The sequence below is a fragment of the Gavia stellata genome, chromosome 3, assembly GCF_030936135.1.
Source record: "Gavia stellata isolate bGavSte3 chromosome 3, bGavSte3.hap2, whole genome shotgun sequence".
Classification (NCBI taxonomy): domain Eukaryota; kingdom Metazoa; phylum Chordata; class Aves; order Gaviiformes; family Gaviidae; genus Gavia; species Gavia stellata.
In genome coordinates this window covers 56,133,610-56,158,222 of record NC_082596.1, presented here as the reverse complement: position 1 = coordinate 56,158,222, position 24,613 = coordinate 56,133,610, and the positions used below count along the sequence as shown (strand labels likewise).

General features: G+C 41.1%; 1 protein-coding gene across 1 annotated transcript in view; it reads right to left on the bottom strand.

Annotated features, from left to right (window-relative positions):
• PTPRM (protein tyrosine phosphatase receptor type M) overlaps window positions 1-23,351 on the bottom strand; it is a 481,477-nt gene extending 458,126 nt beyond the window's left edge. Inside the window, exon 1 of the mRNA XM_059815570.1 lies at window positions 23,170-23,351. Within this exon, the coding sequence (XP_059671553.1) occupies window positions 23,170-23,242 (73 nt within the window). The 5' untranslated portion in view covers window positions 23,243-23,351. The remainder of the gene's footprint in view (window positions 1-23,169) is intronic.
• Between the last annotated feature and the right edge of the window lie 1,262 nt (window positions 23,352-24,613).

Here is a 24,613-nt window from a genome sequence, read left to right as displayed (position 1 = left end):
TTGCTCTTCTGCTTTGCAGAGGTTTCCACCCCGTGTTTTATATTCCCTTTCTTTTCCCAGTTCTGTTCACATCCTCTCTCTCTCCACAATCCCTTAGGTCTCCTTTCTCAATTATCCCTGCAATCTCTCCCTGACACATCTAGGAAGGGAGAGATTCTCTAACAAAAGTTCTCTTTTCACAACTATGACACTTTTACTACATTCTTAAGAACTAAAGCTAATATGAAAAACTAACAATATAGGCCCTAGATAATGATGCACTGGAAAGCAAATTTATAGGTTCTAACTACAAAGGGAAGGGAAAGGGAAAGTCACAGGAATTCTAAGAAAAAGACTAGAGAAACACAAAAAAAGACCTTATTTTCATTGCCCTGTTCCTAGAACCCTCTGGCACTTGGGAGAGATGTGTGCTGCAGGTGTGGAGACTTGCATGCTTGCAGCCTGCCTGCCACAGCTTACCAGTGCTTTTTTATTCTTCTCCACAGTAAACTACTGCAGTGCCTGCTTCTGCATTTGTAAAACTGACCCGATCATTGACAGCTGGACTGGTGCCCACAACGTTACGCTAAAGTCAGCATCCATGTAAGAGTGTCTGCAAGCTGAGCATCACTGCAGCAGGTAGCACGCAGTTCATGGTTTCAAGCTTTCCTTTCCAGCTATGCCATCTAGAAACACTCTTTTACTCCTGTTAGCTTAAATTGTGAAGATGCTGACCTAGCACAAGGCTAGGATAGCATTCTGCTCATCAGCATCAGGGGGGTTTCCAACCATGCAGTGAAACATCGAAGTTGAATTTCTCAATTGTGTAACTTCTGCTTGCTGGTTTCATCAATGTTCCTCCTATATCACCTTCTCACAATCCTGCTGCTATGATTCCTCTCTAAAAATGAGGCACATCATCCTCGTGAAATCTTGATTAGACATCCTGACAGCAGTGAAACCAGGATGTCAGTCCTGTTTCTCCCTTCAGTAGTTTCTCTGTTTCAAAAATACGGTGCCTCTGATGTAGCACAACGTTATATCAGACAAATTAATTTAAAATATTCTAATATAAGGTAATAATAGCCAAAAATATGCGGAACTGTTGTTGGCAACGCTCAGAAATTCAGGCATCTCTGCCACTAACAGCCTTCATCACCACCCAAGTTTTCCCCAGCCCAAGCGCCCTTCTGCCCTAAGCACCAAACCGTTACGCGCACGCAAGCCACTGCACCGACACTTCTGTGAAGACGCTGGGGTCATCAGCTTGTGACGATTGTCTTTGCTTCCATAAAACAGCCCCTGAAAAACAGGAGGTGCATGGGAGCAGCGACGAGCCGGAACTGTGACCTCTGGACTAGGGACAGGCTGTGGACGGCGGAGAGCAGAGCCCCCGAGGAGTGGAGGAGACGCTCAGGCAAACAGGAGAAGGAGGTGTTTTTGTCCTGCTACTGCACCAGCACTTCTGTGAAGACATTGGGGTCACCAGCTAGTGACATGAAACCAAAGGAATAGTAACATGCAAATGCAGACCACCATACATTGCCTACTCCCACGCAGGGACAGATTTCACTCTTACAACAAATAACAGTCTGTGGCATAAAAAAGCCACGGTAAAATTAGCCAGAGTTTGAAGCTTCAAGTTGTAGCAGCATTAGCTGCTGGTCAAAATGCCCACCTCCCAGCAGAAAGCAATACTCCACCAAACAGCTACAGCTACTACTAGAGCAAGGAGGATGGTAAAAAGTATGTTACTGCTAAAAAAAGAAAGACTAAAATAGTGCGTTGAGTTCTGGTAGTGTCAAATAGTGAGACTGCGAATGAAAAAGGAGGATCTACATTTAGGAGGTTTCTCTTTACTTTATTTCCCTGCTGGCCTGAGTCAAATATGCTAGCTCTGGGGAAACGTTCACAGATAACCTTTTAGGTACACCAACTCCAATATTCACACCAACTCCAATATTCACAATTCTATTGATCTGTAAGTGTAAAGTGGGTTTTCTTAAACTACTTATTTTTGTCTTGCTTTGAAATGACAGTTCTTAAAATTGGCACTTATGTGCCCATATGCATGTACACACAGATTCAAATGATAATAGCAGCTACATGACTAAATGCGGAAGTGCGCTACTTAGTCTTCTGCATTTTTCCCCAATAAGACAGAATCAGCATGCTGTTAGCTAAAACAGCAGTAACTAAACAAAAAGAACAAAGAACCCCTTTGCAATCTTTTAAAGAACTTCAAAAAAAAAAAACCCACTATGCATTTTGAACAGCATATTTAATTGCATCTGGAATTTAGATTCTCAGGTGTCGATTCTACAGAGCCTGTTGTGATTCCCAAAACACAGGAAGAAAGAAGATACAAATTTATTTTAGTCATTTGTGAAATCTCAGCTATAATACACCAAACTCCTAATTAGAAGTGTGACATGGTAATTAATTTAAACGCTGAATAACCCATAACCTTTTCACTGTTCAGTGATTACTAGCAAGATGTTTTTACTGTGACTATAAACTCTAGAATTCTCTGAAAACATGAACTTTAATCCCCTGGAAATGACCAGCATGTGTCATCTCATTACTTAGTGCATTTCTGGCAAGAACAAAATTTATTGCTAAAAGGATAAATAAGGAAAGAGGACAGCAATGGAGACGTACATTACATAAGTCTCAAATGAACCAATATCCCTGTGAATACCAGCATGCCTGGGATCCAAAGCATGTCTAGTCAGGCCCATTTCTCTGAGCCTTTCTTAATTCGGTCTCCAAACAAAAAGAAAGGTTTCGGTTTCTACAGCACTTGGAATGAATATAACCCAATTGAAATGAAGGTCAACAATAGTTAAATTAATTAGAAGAAAAAAGTATAGGAAAAAATCTTTGAACACAGAATAATTTCCCTGCAATAGGAAAACATGTTTGTGCTTGTTGTTCCTTTCCACAAACTTCTCTAGAGGCATCACTTCTTCCTTCCACTGTTTTAAAACTCCCCATGGAGTCTCAAAGTTAAGAGTAACAACACTTCTTTCCCTGCCAGTGTTATCTGCAACAAACCTCAGTTTAAAAACTGTAGTTCTTATTCTTCAACTACTAATTTGCCTCTGCAGGGATTTTTTTTTAAATACATTTTTCTCATTTCAGAGGTTCTACAATTTGTTTTCTGTTTAGTATTGGCATGTATTTTCTCTTTGCTGAAGTTTTTAATTGAAAAAAGCATCTTCATTAGGGAGAGCTCCAGCATTCTCTTAGACAAGAATGCTGGTCAGAAAGCAACAGGAGTTTACATTACTGGCATCCTTAAAAGTAGTTGTCAACACTACAAAAAAGTATTTAGAAAGACCTTCCTGATGGATGCATTTCAAACACAGTGCATTCAGAAGCCTAAAAAAAATCCTTTAGCTTTTACTTTTTCTGTTTTAATATATTCAGGAATATCTTCCCTCAATAAACCTTTTCTCTTGTATAAAGATATTGTGCTAACATACTGAAAAATTTTTAAACCTCATATTTTACAAGTTCATGTAATGCAGAGAGGTTGTGCAGTCTCCCTCCATCCTTAAAGATACTCAAAACTCAACTGGACAAGGCCCTGAGCAACACGATCTAGCTTTGAAGTTAGCGCGCTCTGCGCTGAGCAGCAGGTTGGGCTGGAGAATCTATGGATTCATCTTCCTACTTTAATTGTTCTGTGACTCTAATCCCTTCCAAAAGCAACTGAAACGAAACTGCAGCACATAAATGCAAAGCATTACAACCGATCTCTTAAAATCTGCTGCTTTTACCTACACTACGTGGGGTATTGAGCAGGAAGGCATTTCTCCAACTCCACATCTACATTTCATAGCCTCTTAAAAGCTGTTGGAACAGCAATATTTATTCCTTGAGGTGGCAAAAAATTAACAAGCGTGGACCAATGCTGTGTTACTGCTCCTCCTCGTAGTTTCTAGTCCCGCTTCTTAAAGGCAAAGTCTGTCAAGAAATATCCAGGGAAAAGCTGACAGAAAGAGCCTCATAGTCCAGAGTGATTTAGAAGGTAGTGGTATTTCCTGGCTCACTCTTCTACCTCCATCTGGTGAGGCTGCCTTTCAAGGTTACAGGAAGACAGTCAAACCAAGCATCAACGCAGCAGAGTGAAAGCCACAGTCACCAAAAGTCAATCATAAGTAAACCTCCCTCTTTTTAGGCCTAAATGCTAATTCCTCTGGCATCAGATTCTACCTGTCACTGTTCAAAAGCAGGTGACGTGTGAAGTAGCCATCCACTCAATGCAGTGCTCATCATAACGAGAACATTTCTCAACTACAATTTTTGCCTATTAACTTCTGGTAACAGAAGATTCATATATAACCAATTCGGCATAAACGCCAAAGTTGTATATGTATGCATTTTTGTTTGATCTAGTACACTTTTTTTTTTAAGGAGTCTTCAGCACCTTTAATAAGTGATTTACAAAATGGGCTGCTATACAGCTATGGCTGGGAGCTGCTGTACACCACTTCTTCCAAACAGCATCCAGCCCTTTATGCAGAATGCAGAGAAAAACCAATTTCACTCACACTTAACAATGTAGTAGACAGACACCAGAAGCAAAAGTTTAAGTTTAGAACTTAACTTTTAAAAATTACAACTAGACCTTCAGACGTTCTTCACCAGTGATGCTTTTACTCTTTGCATTTAGTCAGCAAAATGAAATCGATGCTTCCTATTACTTTTTGACTTCATAAGCAAATATTTATTTCCCAATGCCACGGGATTTTGCATGCAAACACTACAGGAAAATATTCTAATACATAAACTATGTTCATGAAGATATTTTTCAGTTGCTAACTTTCTTTTAATTATGAAACTGCTTAAGTTTATCACTGTTTTATTTTTAAGAACAAGCAGTCTGCTACTCAAATCTAAGTTCTTAACTGTGTCCTTTTAAATGTCTGTACTACCTAAATACGTATAAACTACAATGGAGTTACACAGGTTTTAGCATACAAGGTCAAACCACCATATTTTCAAGTGCCGCATGCTGCCTCTGGCAGAAACCATTTACTAGAATTTCAGAAAATATCCATAATGCATCTAACTAGTTTTGTAGAGTTTTTCTGTGCACTTTAGAAAAACAATCCTGCCATCAACCAGTCTAAACCACTGCAGGCAATACAGTTAGGCATTATTAACAGTTATTAGTCTTTAACAAGAGCACTCTTAATCAATAAAAATGTCAAAGCCAAATCGGTTTTGCCTCTTTCGTCTACAACTCAGAAATTCCCTGTGCCACAAATTACCACTTCTAGTCCTTCTCCTATACAGTAGAGTCCCTCTTCCTTTACAGGGAGGGTCAAGGTGAAATGCTTGTGATATATAGCTGAAGCCTGGCGGTTCCCTATTTACCAAGCCCTCCAGACAAGAAAAGTGGTGCATATGAATCAAATACAAGCAACACTAATGCATTAATGACTGACATGTGGCAGTGACACAGACATACAGATGCAGCTTGACATTAATGGAGAGATTTGCCTGTGGTCATGCACATAGAGGGGGGGAAAAACAGACCCACCTGCCTCATGTTTTAACCTGAGTATGAAATCAAATGTCAGACAAGATTAATTAGATGCCTAGAGTTTTATTCTTTTCTGCTGATAGAAAAAGCATATTTCCATAATGTGAGGAAGCATTTATGTGGATAGCAAATCAGGTTGACATTGAGGGAAGGTTTACTTTATTGTGAATGCTAGCTGTGTGGTGCTTGTCAGCGCAATTACTTTCTACTCAAGTGGTTTGCTTTTTAACATTTTATTATCTTAACAATAAAAACCCTGGAAGCAATAATTATTTATTATGCTAATTCTTTAGCTTTTTTATTATGAATTTCTGCCAGACCATTAAAACTTGCTGTTTTCCAGAAATAAACCAGATTTATTAATATTCAGCCAATTAAGGAAAAAAAAGAGAAGGCAAAAACAATCTCTGTACTAGTAATTAGTTACTAACCAGTCAATTTGTACACTTACAAGCTTCCCCATAAGTTCTATTTTCATTCATTCAATACCCAACATTTCTACCATCGTTCTGATTGAAAGCAACTTTAAAACACTAAGTCCACTGCAGCGTTTTTTATAAATAATGATTTAAGCAGTCTGAGAGGCAGCAGAGCTTTAGACCACTCTGAAAATGCACTGTACTCAAGGACTGCATTTTAATTATGGAAACCTTTTAGAACATCCCTGTTTTATTAACAGTAAGTGAAAGACTATAAACAAGGCTTCAGTATGCACCACTTCTTCTCAATCCTGCCTAAAGCCCTCAAGGGGAAACAGCTTCAATGTGCTTTCATTTCTCCCCCCAAGCATTCTCATCTCTGAATGCCTCTTCTCACCAGCTTTAAAATTCATTTAACATAACAACCACACAGTTACGCTTTTTTCTCTCCCCCCCCCCCTTTTTTTTTTTTAAATATACAAGTGTTGCCTCCTCTAGGAATAAACACCAAGGCCATAGCTCTCAAACTCCCACAGCATAAATGCAATATAGGAGACCATAAGCAAGTCTAAGCAGGAAAGCACTGCAACTAAACGTACCTTGAAAAGCTCTTATTTTACAATGCCTTTATAAAGATTCATGTCCATGCATAAACTGTCCCTATATTTCACGCAGTGACAGTGGTAGTAAACCCTGGAAGACTTCTAGAACAAATTCCCTAGCTCAAAGCATAGTTCCCCCTGGGCCAGTACCATGCTAGCTTCTTCTACAGCAAAGATGCAGTGCTTCAAGGTTTTTCAGAGCGGGCCTCCCAGCTTCAGCGCACAATACCAACTCCCATGCTGCCACGCACAAGAGCAGAGCCAGGTTTCTCCACCGCTCTCTGCTTCTGAAACAGCTTTCTCCTGTACCTCCCCCTAGGAGGTTCTGCCTGTGGCAACAGGAAGTTCCCTATTAATATGTAATATATACCATAATTAACTACCTGCTTTACAGTGCTATCTCACAACTGTCCTCCCATCCCCTCCCTCATAATTACAAAACTTTATTTACAGGGGAGAAAAAAAAGGGAAAACAAAAACAAGGAAAAGGGAAAACAAAAACAAGGAAAAGGGAAAACAAAAACAAGGAAAAGGGAAAACAAAAACAAGGAAAAGGGAAAACAAAAACAAGGAAAAGGGAAAACAAAAACAAGGAAAAGGGAAAACAAAAACAAGGAAAAGGGAAAACAAAAACAAGGAAAAGGGAAAACAAAAACAAGGAAAAGGGAAAAACAAAAACAAGGAAAAGGGAAAACCAAAAACAAGGAAAAGGGAAAACAAAAACAAGGAAAAGGGAAAACAAAAACCAACCCACACAAATTATTCTAAGCCCCAACTATTCATTCCTGACTTGAATCACTGGTATGCCATCACCCACTGGATGGGCACAACCTAACAGGGGACAGATAATTTGCTCTTTAAACACCTGTAAGTCTCCCTCTTCCCAGATACCTACAATCCAAACCAGACAACTCCCACCACTGAAGGAACAGACGTAGAAAGGAGGCAGGTATCAAAAGAGGGAAGGAAGGAACATAAAGTAAACTCTTGCTATAGAGCACTAGTAGCAAAAAGTAAGCTTTGCTGAAGCGGGTGCTCTGTAAAAAGACAGAATAGGTTTTGGATGGAGCAACTTTTGCCCAAAAAGGATCTCAAAACTTAATTCCAGGCTCCACTGTACCAAAGTGGGACCATGCTGACAAAGATTAATGACATGGACCAGTTGTAGACTAGGGTGTAATCCAGATGGGCACGTGATACTGAGTTCAGGACAAATTTTGTTAAAACTATGGCTCCTTGTTATGGAAGTGCCCTACCTGTCACAGAATCATAGAATCGTTTAGGTTGGAAAAGACTTTAAGATCAAGTCCAACCTGTCATGTACTCCCCCAACATCATCAGCCACTTGTGTTGAGGGTTCAAAGGGCTTATTTACTAAAACTCATATTCTGTAATTTTATTTCTATCCCAGTTCATTAAGTAGATAAAGTCATCACACAGAGCACAGATGTAGAAATACACAGAGACCCTCGTGACCACCAAACTCCCCAGCTACTCCATACCTGTAGCTTTCATGGCCCCCTGCTATTTACTGGAACCTACTTCCCTCCCAGCTGCAAAAAGCTGAAAAACAGCAGCAAAAACTACAGTGGAGGTAGTTTTTCACCCCTAGTTATCAGATTATTATCATATTAGGCACCAAGTCTGAAGTGCTTTGAAGAGCACCAAAGATAATATAAAAATTCAAAATGCTGCCATTTGAAGACACGAGATCCATATTGCATTTTCCATATCCAGGAATAGTATAACAATACATTCAAGCAGAGAAGTTCTCCAAAATCAATTAACAGGCCACTGAATTATTCGTTTAAATCAGTAGTTGCAGTTGAAAAGGAAGCTGTTATACACAGTGCTACCACCCCTGAAAGATACAAAGAATGAGTCAGTGCTCTGTTTTCTGTTGTACTACCTCCAGTAAAAGACACTTGTACTTAACAGTGATGTGAAACAACACGGACCCTTCTAATTTGCTCTCCCCATTTTCTATGAGAGCTTGGCCTCTTGTACAAAAAGAGCACAAAACAACCATAGCAATGCTACCGATGTTCAGTTACCACTTCTCATCCTAAGGGAAAACAAACAAAAACCAAACAAACCCCACAAATAAATAAAACCAGGTAAGGCCAGACTAAGAAAATCACCAGGACTATTTAACAAAAATCACGAATAGAAAGACACATTTCATAAAGTACTTTTTAAGCACAGAGTCTAGAGATGAAGGAATAGACAGCAAGTGGGCAGTGATGTGGATATAGAGGGTCTTGGCAGCCTACACTGTCCTTTCCGCCTGATACACACCTAAGTCAATCAGAAACAGCATCTGCCTGGGCAGCCTACAAACCAGTGTCAACACAAGAGAACAGCAAGATAACCAGTTTCCTGGATAACGTCCATCAGTGCTTTGCCTGACAGAAAGCAAGGCTGGGAGTGCGGGAGTGTGTGTGTGTGAAATCCTTTCTTTCGAGGGACTAGAGGTCTCAGGATGGGCACACAGTAATTCACTTGCCTTTTTAAATACATACACAACATACTGCTTTAGTCCCTCCGAGGACATTAGGTTAGGCCTGTAAGGTTTATAACATTAGTTCAGGCTTTCTAACAAAGCATGAGCCTCAGTGACCTGTATTATGCTCTTCTACAGAAGAAGTAGCCTGATCTGGCACAATCATTACATTCCTAGCCATGCCTCTGACAAAGTATGCAAAAAGCTCTTAACTTCTGTCATTCCTGGATCCCAAAATTATTTCATCTGCATACCTAAGCCAGTGCGAGCTGCATTTTTACCAAAAGGTAGCTAAGGTAAGTTGTGATGCGTGATTGCCCCCCTTCAGCAGAAATTTACAAAGTAGTGCTCTTAAGCTTAGGTCCCAAGATCTACTGCATTTGAGTAAGTAAATGCTAGAATTTTTTTGTAAAACGTAGAAAAACTCTCTCAAATACTATGCACCAACCAAAACACTTTAATAAGCGTGATAATCAATTTGGGAGCTACACAGAAACCCCTAACAAATACAGGTTTCTACAGACACACCTGAAGACAATTAGCTCTTGGCAATGACTTTTGGCTGCTCTACTCGCAGTAACATAATAAATACAGGGTGTGTAGGTTGAGGGAGCCAATGCACATGGAACAGAACAATGCAGAAGCCTCTGAATTTTCTCTCTCAGAGAGAGAAATTAATTTTTCATTAATATACTCTACAAAGTATATTACAAAATGTGATGCAGAAATAGGAAAAGCTCTTTAAAAATACAAGATCATGTGACACAAGCTATATATCCTAGTATTTTCATTTACTATCCATGCATTTCAAATGGCATTAATTTACAACAGTAAAAAGCAAAGCCTTTAAGTACATACAGACCCCTGACAGCTTCAGGTGTAAAATAAGAATAGTTTCTCACAACAGCTTAGAGTGCTGTTGTGTGTAGAGTAAAGTATATAGACTAAAACTTGATACCATTGCAATTCGATGTCATATATACACAGGAAAATGTATGGAGTAGCTGTGAATATTTTCTCTTAAAGAAAATTAATTACCATGGGTGCAATATTCCTGTATCAAAGATGCAATCGTTCACAGCCATCTTCCACATCAACATAAAAATTTATTGCAAGTGATGTCAAAATCCTTTAAGTCCCACTTTGTTTATTACTGATCCGCTGCTGGAGACAATCAGCTCCATCTCCAACCGGGCTGCATTAGCAGGCTGACTCCAGTGCAAAGTCAGAGTAGGGAGCATGAACCACCCCTGAAAATATTCTTTCATCCAGGTAGATTTGCACAGGAACAGATGAGGTGTGCTCATGAAATCTAGCAGCACAGCCAGCTGAGTGATAAGGGAAGTAGCCTCCATCTCTAGGTGGGTAGTGAACGCCTTTGAAAATAAAAATCTAACTCGAGTGATTTGTTGAAAAGTTCATCTACCTGAACTCTTACAGGAATATACCTCTACCAAACTCATTATCCTATTACATAACTGCAGCCATTTTAAAGCTTTTGCACTATTTCGACAATTCCCACATAGCTGAACCTCCACACAGCATGCATACGCAAGATCAGAGTAACCCTTTCATATTCCCAATCACAGCCCACCTCAGCTAAGCACAGACTCTTACTGCTTTCAGATAACCGAGACTCTGCTTGGAAATCTTCAACTACTCTCAAAGTCACCCTGATTTTCAAACTTACGATTCTGTCAATACTGTAGAAGGCAGCAAAAGAAATCTGTTGCAGTCTCAGAGCTATGCAGCTCTGAAGAAAAGACGCTAGTAAAACTTGTTCCTGTCATTAAAGAGAGGAGACAGAACCCAACCAGTATTCAGCTTCCCAAAGCTCTGTGATCTAATTCTCCACAAAAGGCTTAATAAGGTTTAGACTCATAATACAATTAGTAATTTAGCTCACAAATTAGACTATCTATTAACACGCCAGCAGAGACATCAGCCATACGAGGATTAAGAAGGAATCTTCTGCTCTCAATATGGAGTGAGAACTTGAATGCTTTAATAGACGACTTCAGCTTCTGCACAGAAGATATTTATTATTACATTGTACAGAATGATGGCCAGCATCCTGCTGCTCATATACTGAACTTTCATCAATAGGAACCACATTAATAATTTGCACAGTAAGTACGGAGTGGGAACTTTCAAGCTCATCTTAAAGCACAATTCTAACTGGTAAAAGTATGTACTGATAGCACAGAATACACTGCATATGCATTTATATGCATTAGAAGTGCACATAAAAACAAGGGCCAAAATTAACATGTCAGCATGGGCAAAACACAGGATAACCCAAGGTATGGATATTATACAACATTTAACTGCAGGATTTGAATAAAGAAGCAACCGTTTTCTAAATCTTTGCATATAACATTTATTCTATAGCTATCAAGAAAGGAAGCAGACAAATGTAATACAAGATTCTGCATCATCTTCTCCCCATAAACAGTGCTCAAAAGATTTAAAAAAGAGCCAATACCTCTAGCATACTACTTAATGGCACTTTGTCCACACAGAAAAAATATTCCAGATGACCTTTCAAAGGCAGACTGAGTAGGCAAAAGACACTCTACTTGTTCCCAAGGAACCAAAATTTCAATTGCTGTGTCCGAGAAGTGCTGTTCTGATTTCCAGAAAACTATACATGTAACATTTCTACAAAATGCTGATATTGGTGTTTGCATGCTGACTTATGTTAACACCTGATTCACTTGCAATTATTGTGCCAACAGCAGCTTTTTGTAATTACTTTCACAGTACACCCAAAACTGACTGTATTAATCTTTAGGTTTTGAGCTTGTGTTTGTATAAATAGTGCCAATATTACTAATTCTTTTTAGCTTGAAAAACAAACAAACAAAAAATCTTCATCAGTTTACTTCACACTCTAGTAAACACCATTCACACCCAAATAATATTATGAATAACGCCCATCTGGTCTGAAATCTAGATCTGGCCACAGTATCTCATTCTCCAGTAGCACTGCCTGGTGTTGCTATCAAGTGTTCAGTGCAACTGCACTCAGTGCAAAGTGAGACTTAAGCTTCACTTGCTTACAGTACTTAGTCATAAGCACATGCCTTGCACATGCATGGGACCATTTTGATCTTATTTGTCTCAGGAAAAAAAAAAAAAAGGCAAAAAACCTAACTTGTTATGAATAATACTCAGGCAGTCAGTGGTGCCCATGGCACCACAGGATATCCTAATCAGAGCTACCATTCTCCAGTCTCAGCTCTCTTCTCAGCTCACTCACAGCTGCCCAAAGGATGGAGGTGGCAGAGGAAGGCACAAATGATTTGTGGAACGTGATGACAAGGAGCAGACACAAACAGAGAAAAGGAGGTGGAGAGAGCACAGGAGGTAGCAGGTAAGCAATATATTCTTAAAGGTGGCCTGGTGGTTAACAGCTTTGTTAAATATGTATGTTATTTGCTGTGGAATAGATGGTACTAAAGTGCAATTTTAGACAGAACTGAGAGCAGGTAAGAACCCTCCCTCTTCCTCTGCACAAAATTCCAGAGTACACAGCTCTGGCAGATTACTATAATTGGCCAATTCTTTCTTTTATTGCTAGACCACTGTGTAGAGTCAAAGCACTGAAATCATGTGAATGGGGCTGCTGGCGAATGTCACATATTTGCTCAATGCCAGTTTCAAGCATACAGGTCTGATTTTTCTGCAGTTCCATTCCCAGAGGTCCAGAAATACACATCATCTAATTCTGGTATACAAGCCAGAATTAATTTTTCACTGCTGCAAATCTAGCATGGCACTCTGCAGTTTGTGAAGACTTTAACAGGGCAAGTGCTGGAAAAGTGCGATTTCTCACTCACAGTAAGTGAGCGGTTCCCAAACTGTGGTTTGCAAAACTCCTGTGATCCACCCACTACGAGCAATGATTTGAAGCAAACAAGCCTGTCAGATACTACTTCACTGAGGCAGATTTACTGTGGACCGATTCAAGAAGCTGCGAGTTTATATCCATTTTGAAATTGAGCTCTTCAAAAACACGGACAGTTTTCATTACAAAGTCTTTGAGTTTGGGGTATACATCAGAAACTGACTCCATTTTTGCAATGCACACAACAGAACTGACAGGCAAGCAGTAACTTTCAAAATAGAAGCTTCCATGTTGCAGCCTAAACTGCAATCCGTCACATGTAACCAAAACCTCCAAAGTCATTCCTGACTGATGCCAGAATGAGTCCACAGCTGCTTTCTATTTCTGTTCGTCACTGAGGCACAACAGGTATCTTCCAAAATAAGAATTTAGACTTCCGAGGACTGTATCTGTTTCTCTGTAGAAATCACAGAAAGAATTTCAAAAGCAGCAGAAAATGCATGCACAGTTTGTGTTCCCTAATACCCCCTGAGGTGACCTTGGCAATCCAGCCAGACCAAGCCCAGACAGTCTTTTTCTGAACTTCTCAATCTGAACACATGCAATACCTAAGGCTTCACCCCTACTCCCAACTCAAAATTACTATCTGCACTTCAAGACGCCAAGTCCACTATATGACGAAGGTACAGGTGAATAAGGCTGAAGTGCACATTCAGCAATGGATCTGCCAGTGAATTAACCCACAAGCACAGTAGTGTGTTTGTCTATGCTTGAAAATAGAACAGAAGTAGCTGAGGAATATTATTCTTAAGGAGTTATTTCCACATCATTTCCCTGCATCTTATGCTAGATACTGGGTTACAACTTCAAGAACATTTTAAGGCTTTTTATGTTCACACCTTTTTGTGGGCGTGGGAAGTTTTTAATGTGGGTAACATTTAACTCCCCAACATTTAGGATGCAAAGAAGTAACAGATTCTGGTGGACAAACTGACCTTCTGTTAAGCAATTGTACACGTAAAGATCCAGCTCTGAAGCTTCTGCAAGACTCCTTTAAAAACCCCAATCCATGTCTGCTGTTGCAGCATGGCTGCTGCAGAAGCCAGTTTTGTATTTGTCAAGAGTGTATTTCAACTTGTCTTGGGCTCCTGGGCCCTACACAATTTCAATGCATATTTGCTCTAAAGGGCACGTGCTTGTCTCAAACACTCTTAAGTAAATAAAACAGTCAAACCCCAGTGTTTTCCAAATCCCCAAATGAAAATGCTAGGCTAATTCACATAGATGTAGGCTAGTAAGGGATTTATATAGGCAATTCTAACAACAAATCTTAAAGTAAAAATAAATAAAACACACCTTATGAACTTCAAACGTGGTCTTCAATCCATGTGCTTTGCTGTCACTATAAACAAAAGGTAGTAATGTTGGGCAATATACAAGCTTCTATTTCTCATTTTCAACCTCTAGGGTTTTAAATAAATATTAACTTTAATTGTGTTTTGGTTTGGTTGGTTTCCCGTGACACTCACAGACCTAACCCCGAAAGGTTGCTATTTGGAATGGTGCTTGCAGAGGTTTTCTCCTGAGCTAGGACTGAATTGAGATGACGTCTCTCAGACACAGTAAAGAGGGCACCAACCACACGGTGCCTTAAAATTATTACTGGGACAGCAATTTATCTTATATAACTGAGAAATTACTTCAGTAATAGCTGTCTCTGCAGAAGTTAAAAAGAAAAACAGCTTAAGTGATGTGTTATGTAAAGTGCTTATATTGAAGTGTTGAATGCAGATAATCTTCATCTACTCTGCAGAATTCAGAAAAGGTAACATTAAAGGGAAAAAGGCTATAGCAATTCTCAGTCATTAACATAAGAACTACCCCACTGAGTACTATGGTTCCTGGAGATGTCCACAACTGTCTATCTCCTAAACATGTGACAGTATTTAAGCACACTGTTGAGTTTCTAGAGAAAACTGACGTTCCAGGTGGTGACAAGTAACTGCTGTAGATTTTCTCTAAATATGTTGAGGGGTTCTGAACTGTCACCTTCCTTTTTGTTTTCCTCTCTTTTTTTTTTAAAAATGGAAGTCTAGCAGATTTCTCAACCATGACAAAAATCCTACTGGTCAAAACTAAACAAAAACCCACAAAAAGAACAGAAAAGCCTGGCTATGAAGATCCTTACCCATGTCACAGTCAAATCCTAGAGCACGGACTTAAATCCAGGTCTCCCACACCTATGTAGGAGTTCTGCTCACTAAGCAACTGACTATTACAACAGGAGTTAAAATATGTATCTGTTGTTTTCATGCTGTGCTCCAGTGGTGTGATTCACGTTAGGCTATGTCATCCCAACACGGAACCAGAAAAATCTCCAGGGCTCAGAAAGTTCCACTGAGAGAAAATAATTTCCTGGTTAAGATTATATGACGCATCTTAAAACTGTTAAGTAGAAGAGATCTTACACTATCAAAATAGTAATAACTTCCAATAATTGTAGTCACCAGAACATTGTTGATCCTGAATTATACTGTTTGATAGATACATCACAGTAATTACGATAGATTATATATAGAGATGCGAACAGTGTCAAACCTTGAAACAAATATATTTCCTTGCAAGTTTCTACCAAGCCTGTGAGCACACTCTGAACAGGCTGCAGTCTTGTTAGGAAACACTGGACTTCTCACAGTGATTTCATTTACTAGAAGGATGGAAGAGGGAATAGGTAATAATGATATTTTTCTTTTCAAACAAAACAAATATACAAATCACATAAGAGAGAGCAACTAGACCAAACAACTACAGAGAAAACAGTTATGTCTGATCTGAGGCCTAACACAGTTCATAGAGATGGCAGTTGAATTTCATGTTTATTTTCAACTGTTAGCTTAACTGCTTGTTAAAACAGGAAGAAGCCATGAATGTGAAAATAGCAGAAGTGAGATGAACGGGAGTTTCTATGCAGGTAGAGGACAATGCGAATCCCTTCAGGAAGTCTCAGCCTCTGCTTGAGATATAACCTGGTAATATTCTTTTTTTCAAAACTGGAGATCTGTTTTCTCTACAAACCCTCAAAAAGTATGTAGACTTGGTAACCGAAGCTTTAAGATGTACATGTAGATGACCATTTTTTGGTCATAAATTACTGTATCAGCAATAGTTGCATTACTAAGCATCAGCTCCCAAAATACGGAATTGTTTGACCGTAGAGGGAGAAGAAAAAGAGGGGGGAAAAAAACCCCACAACCCTCCTGCAACCACCTCTGCTGCAAGTACACCATGAAAAATGCAGAAGTCTGCTAAAGGGTAATAATTCATCAACTTTTTAAGACACAGACATACATAGATTACAAGCATATACACAAGTATAGAAGTGCACGTCATGGATGGAAATTGTTTACTCAGTCTAGTCTATATTCACCAGAATAACAAATGTGAAAATCCCCTCTATTCATTTACCTGTAATAACAACTCCATTATGAAAACCTCAAGACATTACTGGTCCACTATCCATCCACCTGAAAGTGCACAAAAATTCCTGTAATATCCTCCCCAATCTTATGTTAGAATCTCATCAACACAACTAATCAGCCTACCTTTATGGGCTACAGAATTAAAAGAAAGGGCCGCAGACAAAAGTATTCTATGCAATATATTACTTTCAAAAATAAAGAGTCTAAACAATATTTTAGAGTTAAGGATAAAAGAGGCGATAGGATTCAAGGTAATAAAGCACGATCTTTCTGAAAACTTCCCAAAAATAACTGTGCCGTAAACTTCAAGAAAAAAAACAAACCACAAACAAAAAACACCAAAAAAACCTGCTCTAATACAGACTCTGTGATGCTCTGTGTCATTCTCCTAGAAGATGAAGAGCTAAAGTGATGAAAGAGGTAATTAGCTGTTAGTTATTCCAGAGCAAAAACACATTTCTTGTGATTAACAGAACAGTGCTGTTAAAGATATTTATAACAGCTTAACATTGAAGAAGATAAAAAAAAAGGGGGGGGGGGAGCCAATCTACCCCTCAAAAGACCCTACTGTAACCAAAACTTACTGCTCTCTAAATCAGGGCAGATTACACATGGGGGCAGGGGGCAGCAGGGGGAAAACAAACACACTCATAAGCAAAATGTTGGGTTTACATCATTCCACAGAAAAAATTAAAGATTCATTAACATCATTACACTTAATCATATGTGTAAAGATAATCAACTATTGCTATGTAAAGCTGTCAGAAGACATATTCAAGCCTTGAATATATTAGTAAAGACAAACATGTTCAAAAATAAAATGACAAAAATGAGAAAATGTGAATAATTATAAACCCATTTCTGTTTTCCAGATGTAATTCAGTTGCCTTCAGCTTTTTTCTTATAACATCTTCTCTTCCAGTAAGGTTCATCTCTTGCACTCTTCCAGCAAACATTCCCCCCAAACACCCTAGTTCTAACCTGTTTTCAGAACTGATTCCTGCTAATACTGCTGTGGTTTTGTCTGAACAAATGTGGTCACTACTTTGTTTCCTACCATTGCTCCTTCTGTGACAAAGGGTCACTGTAGAGTCAGACACTTCTGGTTGAGACACTTCTTTCCTATTCCCTGCAGCTACTGAGCATGAGTATGTGTTAGAGGCATAAATACACCTTTATTTTTACTGTTATTACTCTCAGAAATCTGGGCACAAGAATGTCTTTCCTCCATTTTTAAAGTTTATGTGAGGACTTACACTCTGTACCTCCTCCTAACATTAATGGAAGTCACATGGCTTAAAAACCAACGCAACACATTATTCCAAATCAGTACAGAATTCCACTGAAAGCAACATCATTTCTGAAAATAATTACTTTGACGGGAACAGAAAGCTTCTTAATAGGCTGTGAGAAGACATATACTCACACAACCCTTTAGCTTTTCTTTAAGACAAGGATCAATCAAGATGGTTAAGATATAACCTTATCAGATCTCTATAGCAATAAGCCTTGCATTTAAACCACTAGGAAAGTACTGACATTTTCTTTGTCATTTCATGCATTTATTATTTTTGTTATATTAGGGCATTCATTCATCCTTCTGTTGAATACTAACACTGATGCTGAAATCAGCCTTTTTACAAGCAATTAAAAAGTTCATTTGTAATATAATCATACTGGTGCAAACAAGCCACCAATATATTAAAATTCTCTAGGTCACAAAAATCCATCATATATTTTCACACTTCCCCAGCTCCAAGTACACCTACATTCTCATAAAGCCCAGTTTCCAGCCCTTTCTCTTTCTATGCTTAGAAAAGTGGATTTAGAGATGCAGCTACACCTAGTGATCAGCAGCAGATCACAGCATGCAAAACTCATGGAGACACTATAAAAATCAGAAAGAAGTACAAGAACGTAATGGGGTTAATAAAGTGACACAGTAAAATTTATTGCTAGACTTCTTTTTTCTTTTTTTTTTTTCCTAGATATATGACCATACGCTCCAAAATTATTCTGGTTTCTTGAAATTCTTTTTACTACATTGATAACATTACACATTAAATCAGAAATACAGATCTGGAAGTTATCAGCAAAATCAAATGAAATAAAGAGGACTCTCTCAATTTTTCCTGAAGAAATTGAGCAGATAATTCAGCTTCATTCACACATCAACAAACAATTTATTCCTGGGCAAATTTGCAGAACTACTTCTTTATACAAGAGTCGTAAATGTGAGCTGAAAGGTTCATAAATGCTTGTCATTTTCCGAGGAAATATCTTTAAAACTTCCTGATGTAGCTACCTCAAATAAGTGTTTGACAGTGATACTAACGAGCTTTAAAAACAAGAGATATCCCCCTCAAATGGCATTCCTTTAGCGTAAAGCTGCAACATGTGAAATAGGTCCTGACCCCACAACATCACTGGACTTTGTTCTATCGAGTCTACACCTATTATCTTCCCCTAGCTGAACCTAACGGTGCAAACTGAACCGACTGTCTCAGCAGTAATGTGTAAAACTGACCTGGCCACTGGCAACTAGGTTGTTTGACACATTTGCTGACCACTTCAGTGTGAGTTAGCGCGCATGAAAAATAAACAATCTCCACTTTTCTTCAGGTCAGGCTCAAATGACGTTAGTGAGATGGAGTTCAGAAGCTTACTCGCTCTATCCTAACATGTTTTGCAATTTGCCTGAGGATTTGGTCTCTCTAGCTGTCAATCTAGCAACTTCTGTGAGCACTAAATATGTTATTTTTTTCATAAATTATATCCTGCTATATTGTTTCAGGACACTGTGATTTGTTTTCCTCGCGGATTCTGATGACTGCTAAATTGTGAGACCAAATAAACATCACAGGATTTTTTTCCCCAGTGTTATTACCTCCTTGTAATATTTTGTCAGATTTATATTTAATTTCTGATGAGAAAACTTTATTTCATCTGTTTCTAACTGTTAAAAGTTTTAAAAAAATAAAGAAAAAAAAGACATATTTAGAAGCCGATTCTTCCATTAATTTTCTTAGGAGTAAAACACAAATCAAGTCATTCACCTATTCACCTAACAGCTGTAATAGCAGCAGCAAAAATCTCTGCCAAGGGGAAGTTTGGTTTGAGAATCTTCCCCCACAGCTCTCACTGTTTAGTGAGGCCAAGTCCACGCTATGAACTTTAACTGGAATAGTTTTGTTGATGAGCTGACAACTGTGTCAGCCACTAATAAATGCAAGCTTTTGTATTTTTAATCCATGAAATAGCTTAAGGACTACTATTCTCTATGTAAAACCTTTCCTAGTGACTAGTAAAGGTAATTTTCAATTTTTGTACAGCACTTTTCCTCCTGTCCTTCTCCTCAAAATTGCCACTAGTCCTGGTGCAAAGTTCGTTATGAATGGCCTCCTACAAGCACTTTCAGTCAGTCCGTCCGTCCATCCATATCTGTCTCTCACTGCAACAGGACTCATCCTTTCTCAGAGAAAAAGTAAAACTTTTAAAACCAGTACCATAAAAAGAGTGTTAATATACAACCTTGTCGCTTTCCATAGCAAAAGAGAATATAACAGCCTAATAATAGCCTTCCCTCAGTCAGACTCAGGTTATAAGCAAGAAGCACCAATTTCAGAATTCAGGCTGTGTGCAAATTTACATCTATCTGAACACGATGCCTTCATAAAAACACAATTTCTGAGTTCTATTACAGATCTCCTTGCCTTCAATTTCAGTTCCCCATTTGGGTATTTGACAGAACTCATCTCATCCAGACCCTTCATTTTATATAAGACCTAATATTTAGGCTTACAATGTCCCTTCTAACTTTCCACATCTCTCTGTTTGACCTAAATCCCTTACAGGAGTGGATTGCTTTCCCTAGCCTGAATAATCTACCACAGAGATGGAAGAAGGAACACGGTGGAGTCAGGTGGCATTTTGTAGGACAGGCACACCTCATTTCAGGAACTTCTGTAATGTTAGCATTCAGTGCTCGCATGGGCCCACTTAATAACATTTATTTTAAAATTATAAACAAAACCCAGCTAAATTAGGTGGCTACAGTTTCTCAGAAAGAAACTAAAAAAAAACCCCAAACAAACCCAAACCTAAACCAAAAACTACTCTTGTAGAAAGATACCAGCTACTTTAAAAAAAAAAAACTTAAGCTGCATTATCCATTTGAGACAATGTTTTCAGTAACATCGCTTAAATTCAAATTCTTGAAACAATTTGCTTCTTGAACCGATGAATCCAGAATCTGAAATTCTTTAGTTAAGGACTTGGAGAAAATCTCATTGTTATTAACTGTTAAGCTGCTTTTGAAAGATTACTTGAAAGCTTCCAGGCATTAAAAAGCCAAGATCTGATCTTTCAGTAAGATTTTCTAAATAAGAAACTCAAAACAATAGCTGACGGTAATGTCAGAACCATTCTCTCTAAAACAAAGCAGTCATTTTAAAAAAAGGGTGAAAATAAAAATGGAACTATAAATGCCAAAGATTACTTAACTCACCCACTGTTATTCTTTGCTTAGATGATGTGTGAGGTTGGTTTTGTTTCTTTTTTTCTTTGTTTGTTTTTAAACTTTTTATAGGTTAGTCATACAACTCCCCTCTGCAACAAGGGACAGTTATTACCAAAGATAACTACCCAACTCAAGGATGGATTTTTCTATAATTTAATTTCTATTACACTGATGCATCAAGCTTTTAACAAAAGCAACAGTAACTTTTTCCCCCCAAGCAAAAATGACTCCCAGGCACGCACTTCAAATGGTAAAGTACAAAACTGGAAATTTCATCAACTTTGTTTCGAGTGCCAAGTATCCATAATTAAAAAAAAAATCTGTACGTGCATCTTCACAAATAACCTCTACCTTCAATATTTAACATACATGTACATATGCTCACACAGGAAGAGAGCAGGCCAGATTCTGCATCCCATGACATCCTTTGCAATCTCACTAAAGTGTGTAAATTGCAGCCTCTGTTGTTCTGTACTTGGGAAGGGTTGGAATCGCACCTTTTGAGTAACAGTATGCGCAGGTCATCTATGAATTGTTTGGTTTTTATACCACAGTTCCTTCCACAGTGTGCAGCAATGGAAATAAATACAACAGACACAAATCTAACACTAATGTGGGATTGTTCTTCAGCAACATGAACGGCACTTAAATGCTGACCCCAATATAGTATCAGCGTATCGCACGCACAAGTCATTTAAATATCCAGGAGAAGAAGAGTTGCCCCAGCTTAACTTTAAACAAGAAGTAAGACAGTTCACGCAGGTCACTGATGAGTTATGGATTTATCTTAATAAAGCAAGAGCTCTCACTGAAGTCTGGACACTAGACTTCCAATATTAATGAGTTATAGGCCTAATATACATGAGTTCAGTTCCATAATTCACTACAGAGCATAGCTTCATCCTAACATGACTGTTTGGAAAAGATTTCATCATTGTTATGCATCACCTCGGTACGAAAGATTTTTCTGCTCAGGGTTCTTCTGTCTCATCTACAGTAAAAATGCTGCAGAGAAATCAGGGGAAATGCAGCTTCCTATACAAAAGGTCCCTGGAACCTAACATAAAGCCAGAATTTTTTAATTTTTAAGAAAGTTTAAAAACAGACCACCAATTCCTAGCCATAAAACTTGGTTTAGCTACAGCAGCATGTAACGTACAAAATATAAACGATTCTGCAGCCTGAGCAACAAGGCGAGTCAGAAGTATTGCTTCCCACCAGATCAAAGCACATTTCGCATTGAACTGAAGACCAGATGTCTTCAATTTAACGTGCTTCTCAGTTGCACTAACTTCACGTTAGGAACGAAACAAACAAAAAAAAATCTGAAGTTACTCTTCGCAGTGAAGCACACAGAACTATTTCACAATCCAAATTTCTGTCTAAAATTATGGGTTTCTTCAACATATAAATAGGACAGGGATGCAGGCAGAGGGCTCGAGACCAAGATAACCATCTGCAGGTCTAGGACTTCAGCGAACAGAAAAACGCTGTTAATGGCGCACTTTGCCGGGCTCTTCGCTGGACGTGAATCCTGGCACCCCGCAGACGCTGGCAGCTTCTGCCCTGCCCTCCGAGGTGACGCTTTGGGGGGCCGCAGAAAACCAGGGACCGGGGCTTTACCGCCGGCTCCACCGGCGTTTCACAGCCGCACCTACGGGCAGCGCGAAAGGCGTGGAGCTCCGGGGCGAGCGAGGAGGAACGGGCGAGGCAGGCAGGGCGGCGGGGCACCCGCCGGCCCCTCCGGGGAGCACCGCAACTTTTCCTTCCCCCGCCGCCAGCTCCGTGGCCGGGCGGAGCGGCGGAGGAGAGGGCGGCGGCGGCCCGGCGGCGGCTCACCTCGCCCCTCCACCTCCCGCGCCGGGGCAGCGGGAAACTTTCGGGAAGCCAGCGGCGGAGAAGCGCCCGAGCGAGCCCGAGTCCCGCCCGTCCCTCCAGCCCTGCCCTCAGGCTGCCCGAGCCCCACCAGGCTCTCGCCCTTTCCCTCAGGGGACTGGGGCGCAAACCTAACGGCATCCCGGCGCCTCTCCCTCCGCCTGCCTCGGACACTTCCCCCCCCCCCCCCCCCCATGTAGGCAGCGGCTCCGAAGTGCCAGCCCCGCCAGGGGGATGGGGAGGAAAAAAAAAAAAGACGAAAAACAAAAAAAACCAACCCAAAACCCCACAGACTCCGAAATCGCAGCGCTTCCCCCCGCACCCCTCCGCCGCCCCCGCCCGCGGGAGGGCTGCTCGGCCCCGCGGCGGACGAGGCGGCTCCTTACCTGTGAACGTCTGCGCTCCCACCGCCAGCAAAAGTCCGGCCAAAGTAACCAGGCAAGTTCCAACTTTCCCCATATTTCCACCCCTTCCTGCTTCGGATCCAGCAAAGTGCCAAAGTGTTTGCCAAAGTAGGAGGCGCCCCTCTCGCCCCCCTCCAGTCAGTGGGGCAGGCGGGGAGGGGGAAGCCGGGCTCCCCCACTTGGTGCCCCGCGGGCTGTTTTCTCCTCCTCACCCTCTCTTCGCTTTTAAGGGCAGGGAGAGGGGTGCGAAGTGGCCGGGGGCTGCTTGCCTTCCTCCGGCCGCGCCGCTGCCCTCGCCCCAGGGGCCTCCCCACGTCTGCGCGCCGCTCGCCTCCCCCGGTGCCCGGGGGGGCACCCTTAATCCCGGAGTCTCTTCGCCCGGCGCCACCGTTAGTCCCGGTTTATCTCGGCTCCCTGACTGACTCGCGGTCCCCCCCGGCAGGCAGGCAGGCTAAAGGGAGCGCGGAAAGTCACGCCCAGCCGCCGGCGCCGCCGCTCTCAGCCGCTAGAGGGCGAGGCGGCGCGGGCTGGCAGCAGCGGGGCGCCGCTGACGGGCTTTCGGCTACGGCCATCGCCTGCGGAGGCGAAGCGCTCGAGCCTCCTTCCCGCCGCCCCCACTTCGCGGCCCCGAGAGCGGCTTTGTTTGGACAGGAGGTGGCTCCGTGCCTGGCAGGACGATGTCGAAAGTTCCCGGGCAGCGGGGGAGAGAAGGAGGAACCGGAAAAAAAAAAAAAAAAAGAAAAAAAAAGAAGAAAAATCTCAACCAAGCGTCTCAGTAACTTTGCCGCGGGCCGGCCCCGCCGAGAGCCGCAGGCGCTGAAGTTGGGGCCGCCGCGGCTACCTGTCCCGCCGGGGCGGGGCCCTGAGGGAACGGCTGCTGCCGCCCCGAGCAGCCCGGCCCTGGGGCAGCGGCCCCGCTCTCCCCGCAACCCCCGCCCCAGCGCGCTGGCGCTGCACCGAGGCAGCGGGACAGGGGAGGATGGATATAAGAGAGGGGGAACACGCTGGCTTTTCATAATCGTTTTGTTTTGTTTTTACAGACAATCTGGAGCCTGTCGGAAGAACTAGTTCGAGGCCACTACTCAGTCTTCCGCGAAGACGGCAAGCGTAAGAGCCCTGCCCTCACAGCGGAAGGCTGATACCAGAAGGAAATTAAGATGTGAATGGGGTTCTCCGGGCTGGCAGGCGGCACTGTGTTGTAAATAAATTCCTTCTCATTCGTGTGCTGCTGATAAAATTTCAGCTCCTTGCCCAGCCCTCAGTTGCAGCCACCCTTCACCCCTCCGGGGCGTTTCGGGGCGTCTGGGAAGGGCGGGAGGTGGGAAGGGGCCTCTGGCGATCACCCGCTCCGGCCCCCCAGCTCAAAGCAGCGTCGCAGCTTTTACGCCTCCGAGTGAAGAATGACGTAATGAATTGGCGGGGTTAG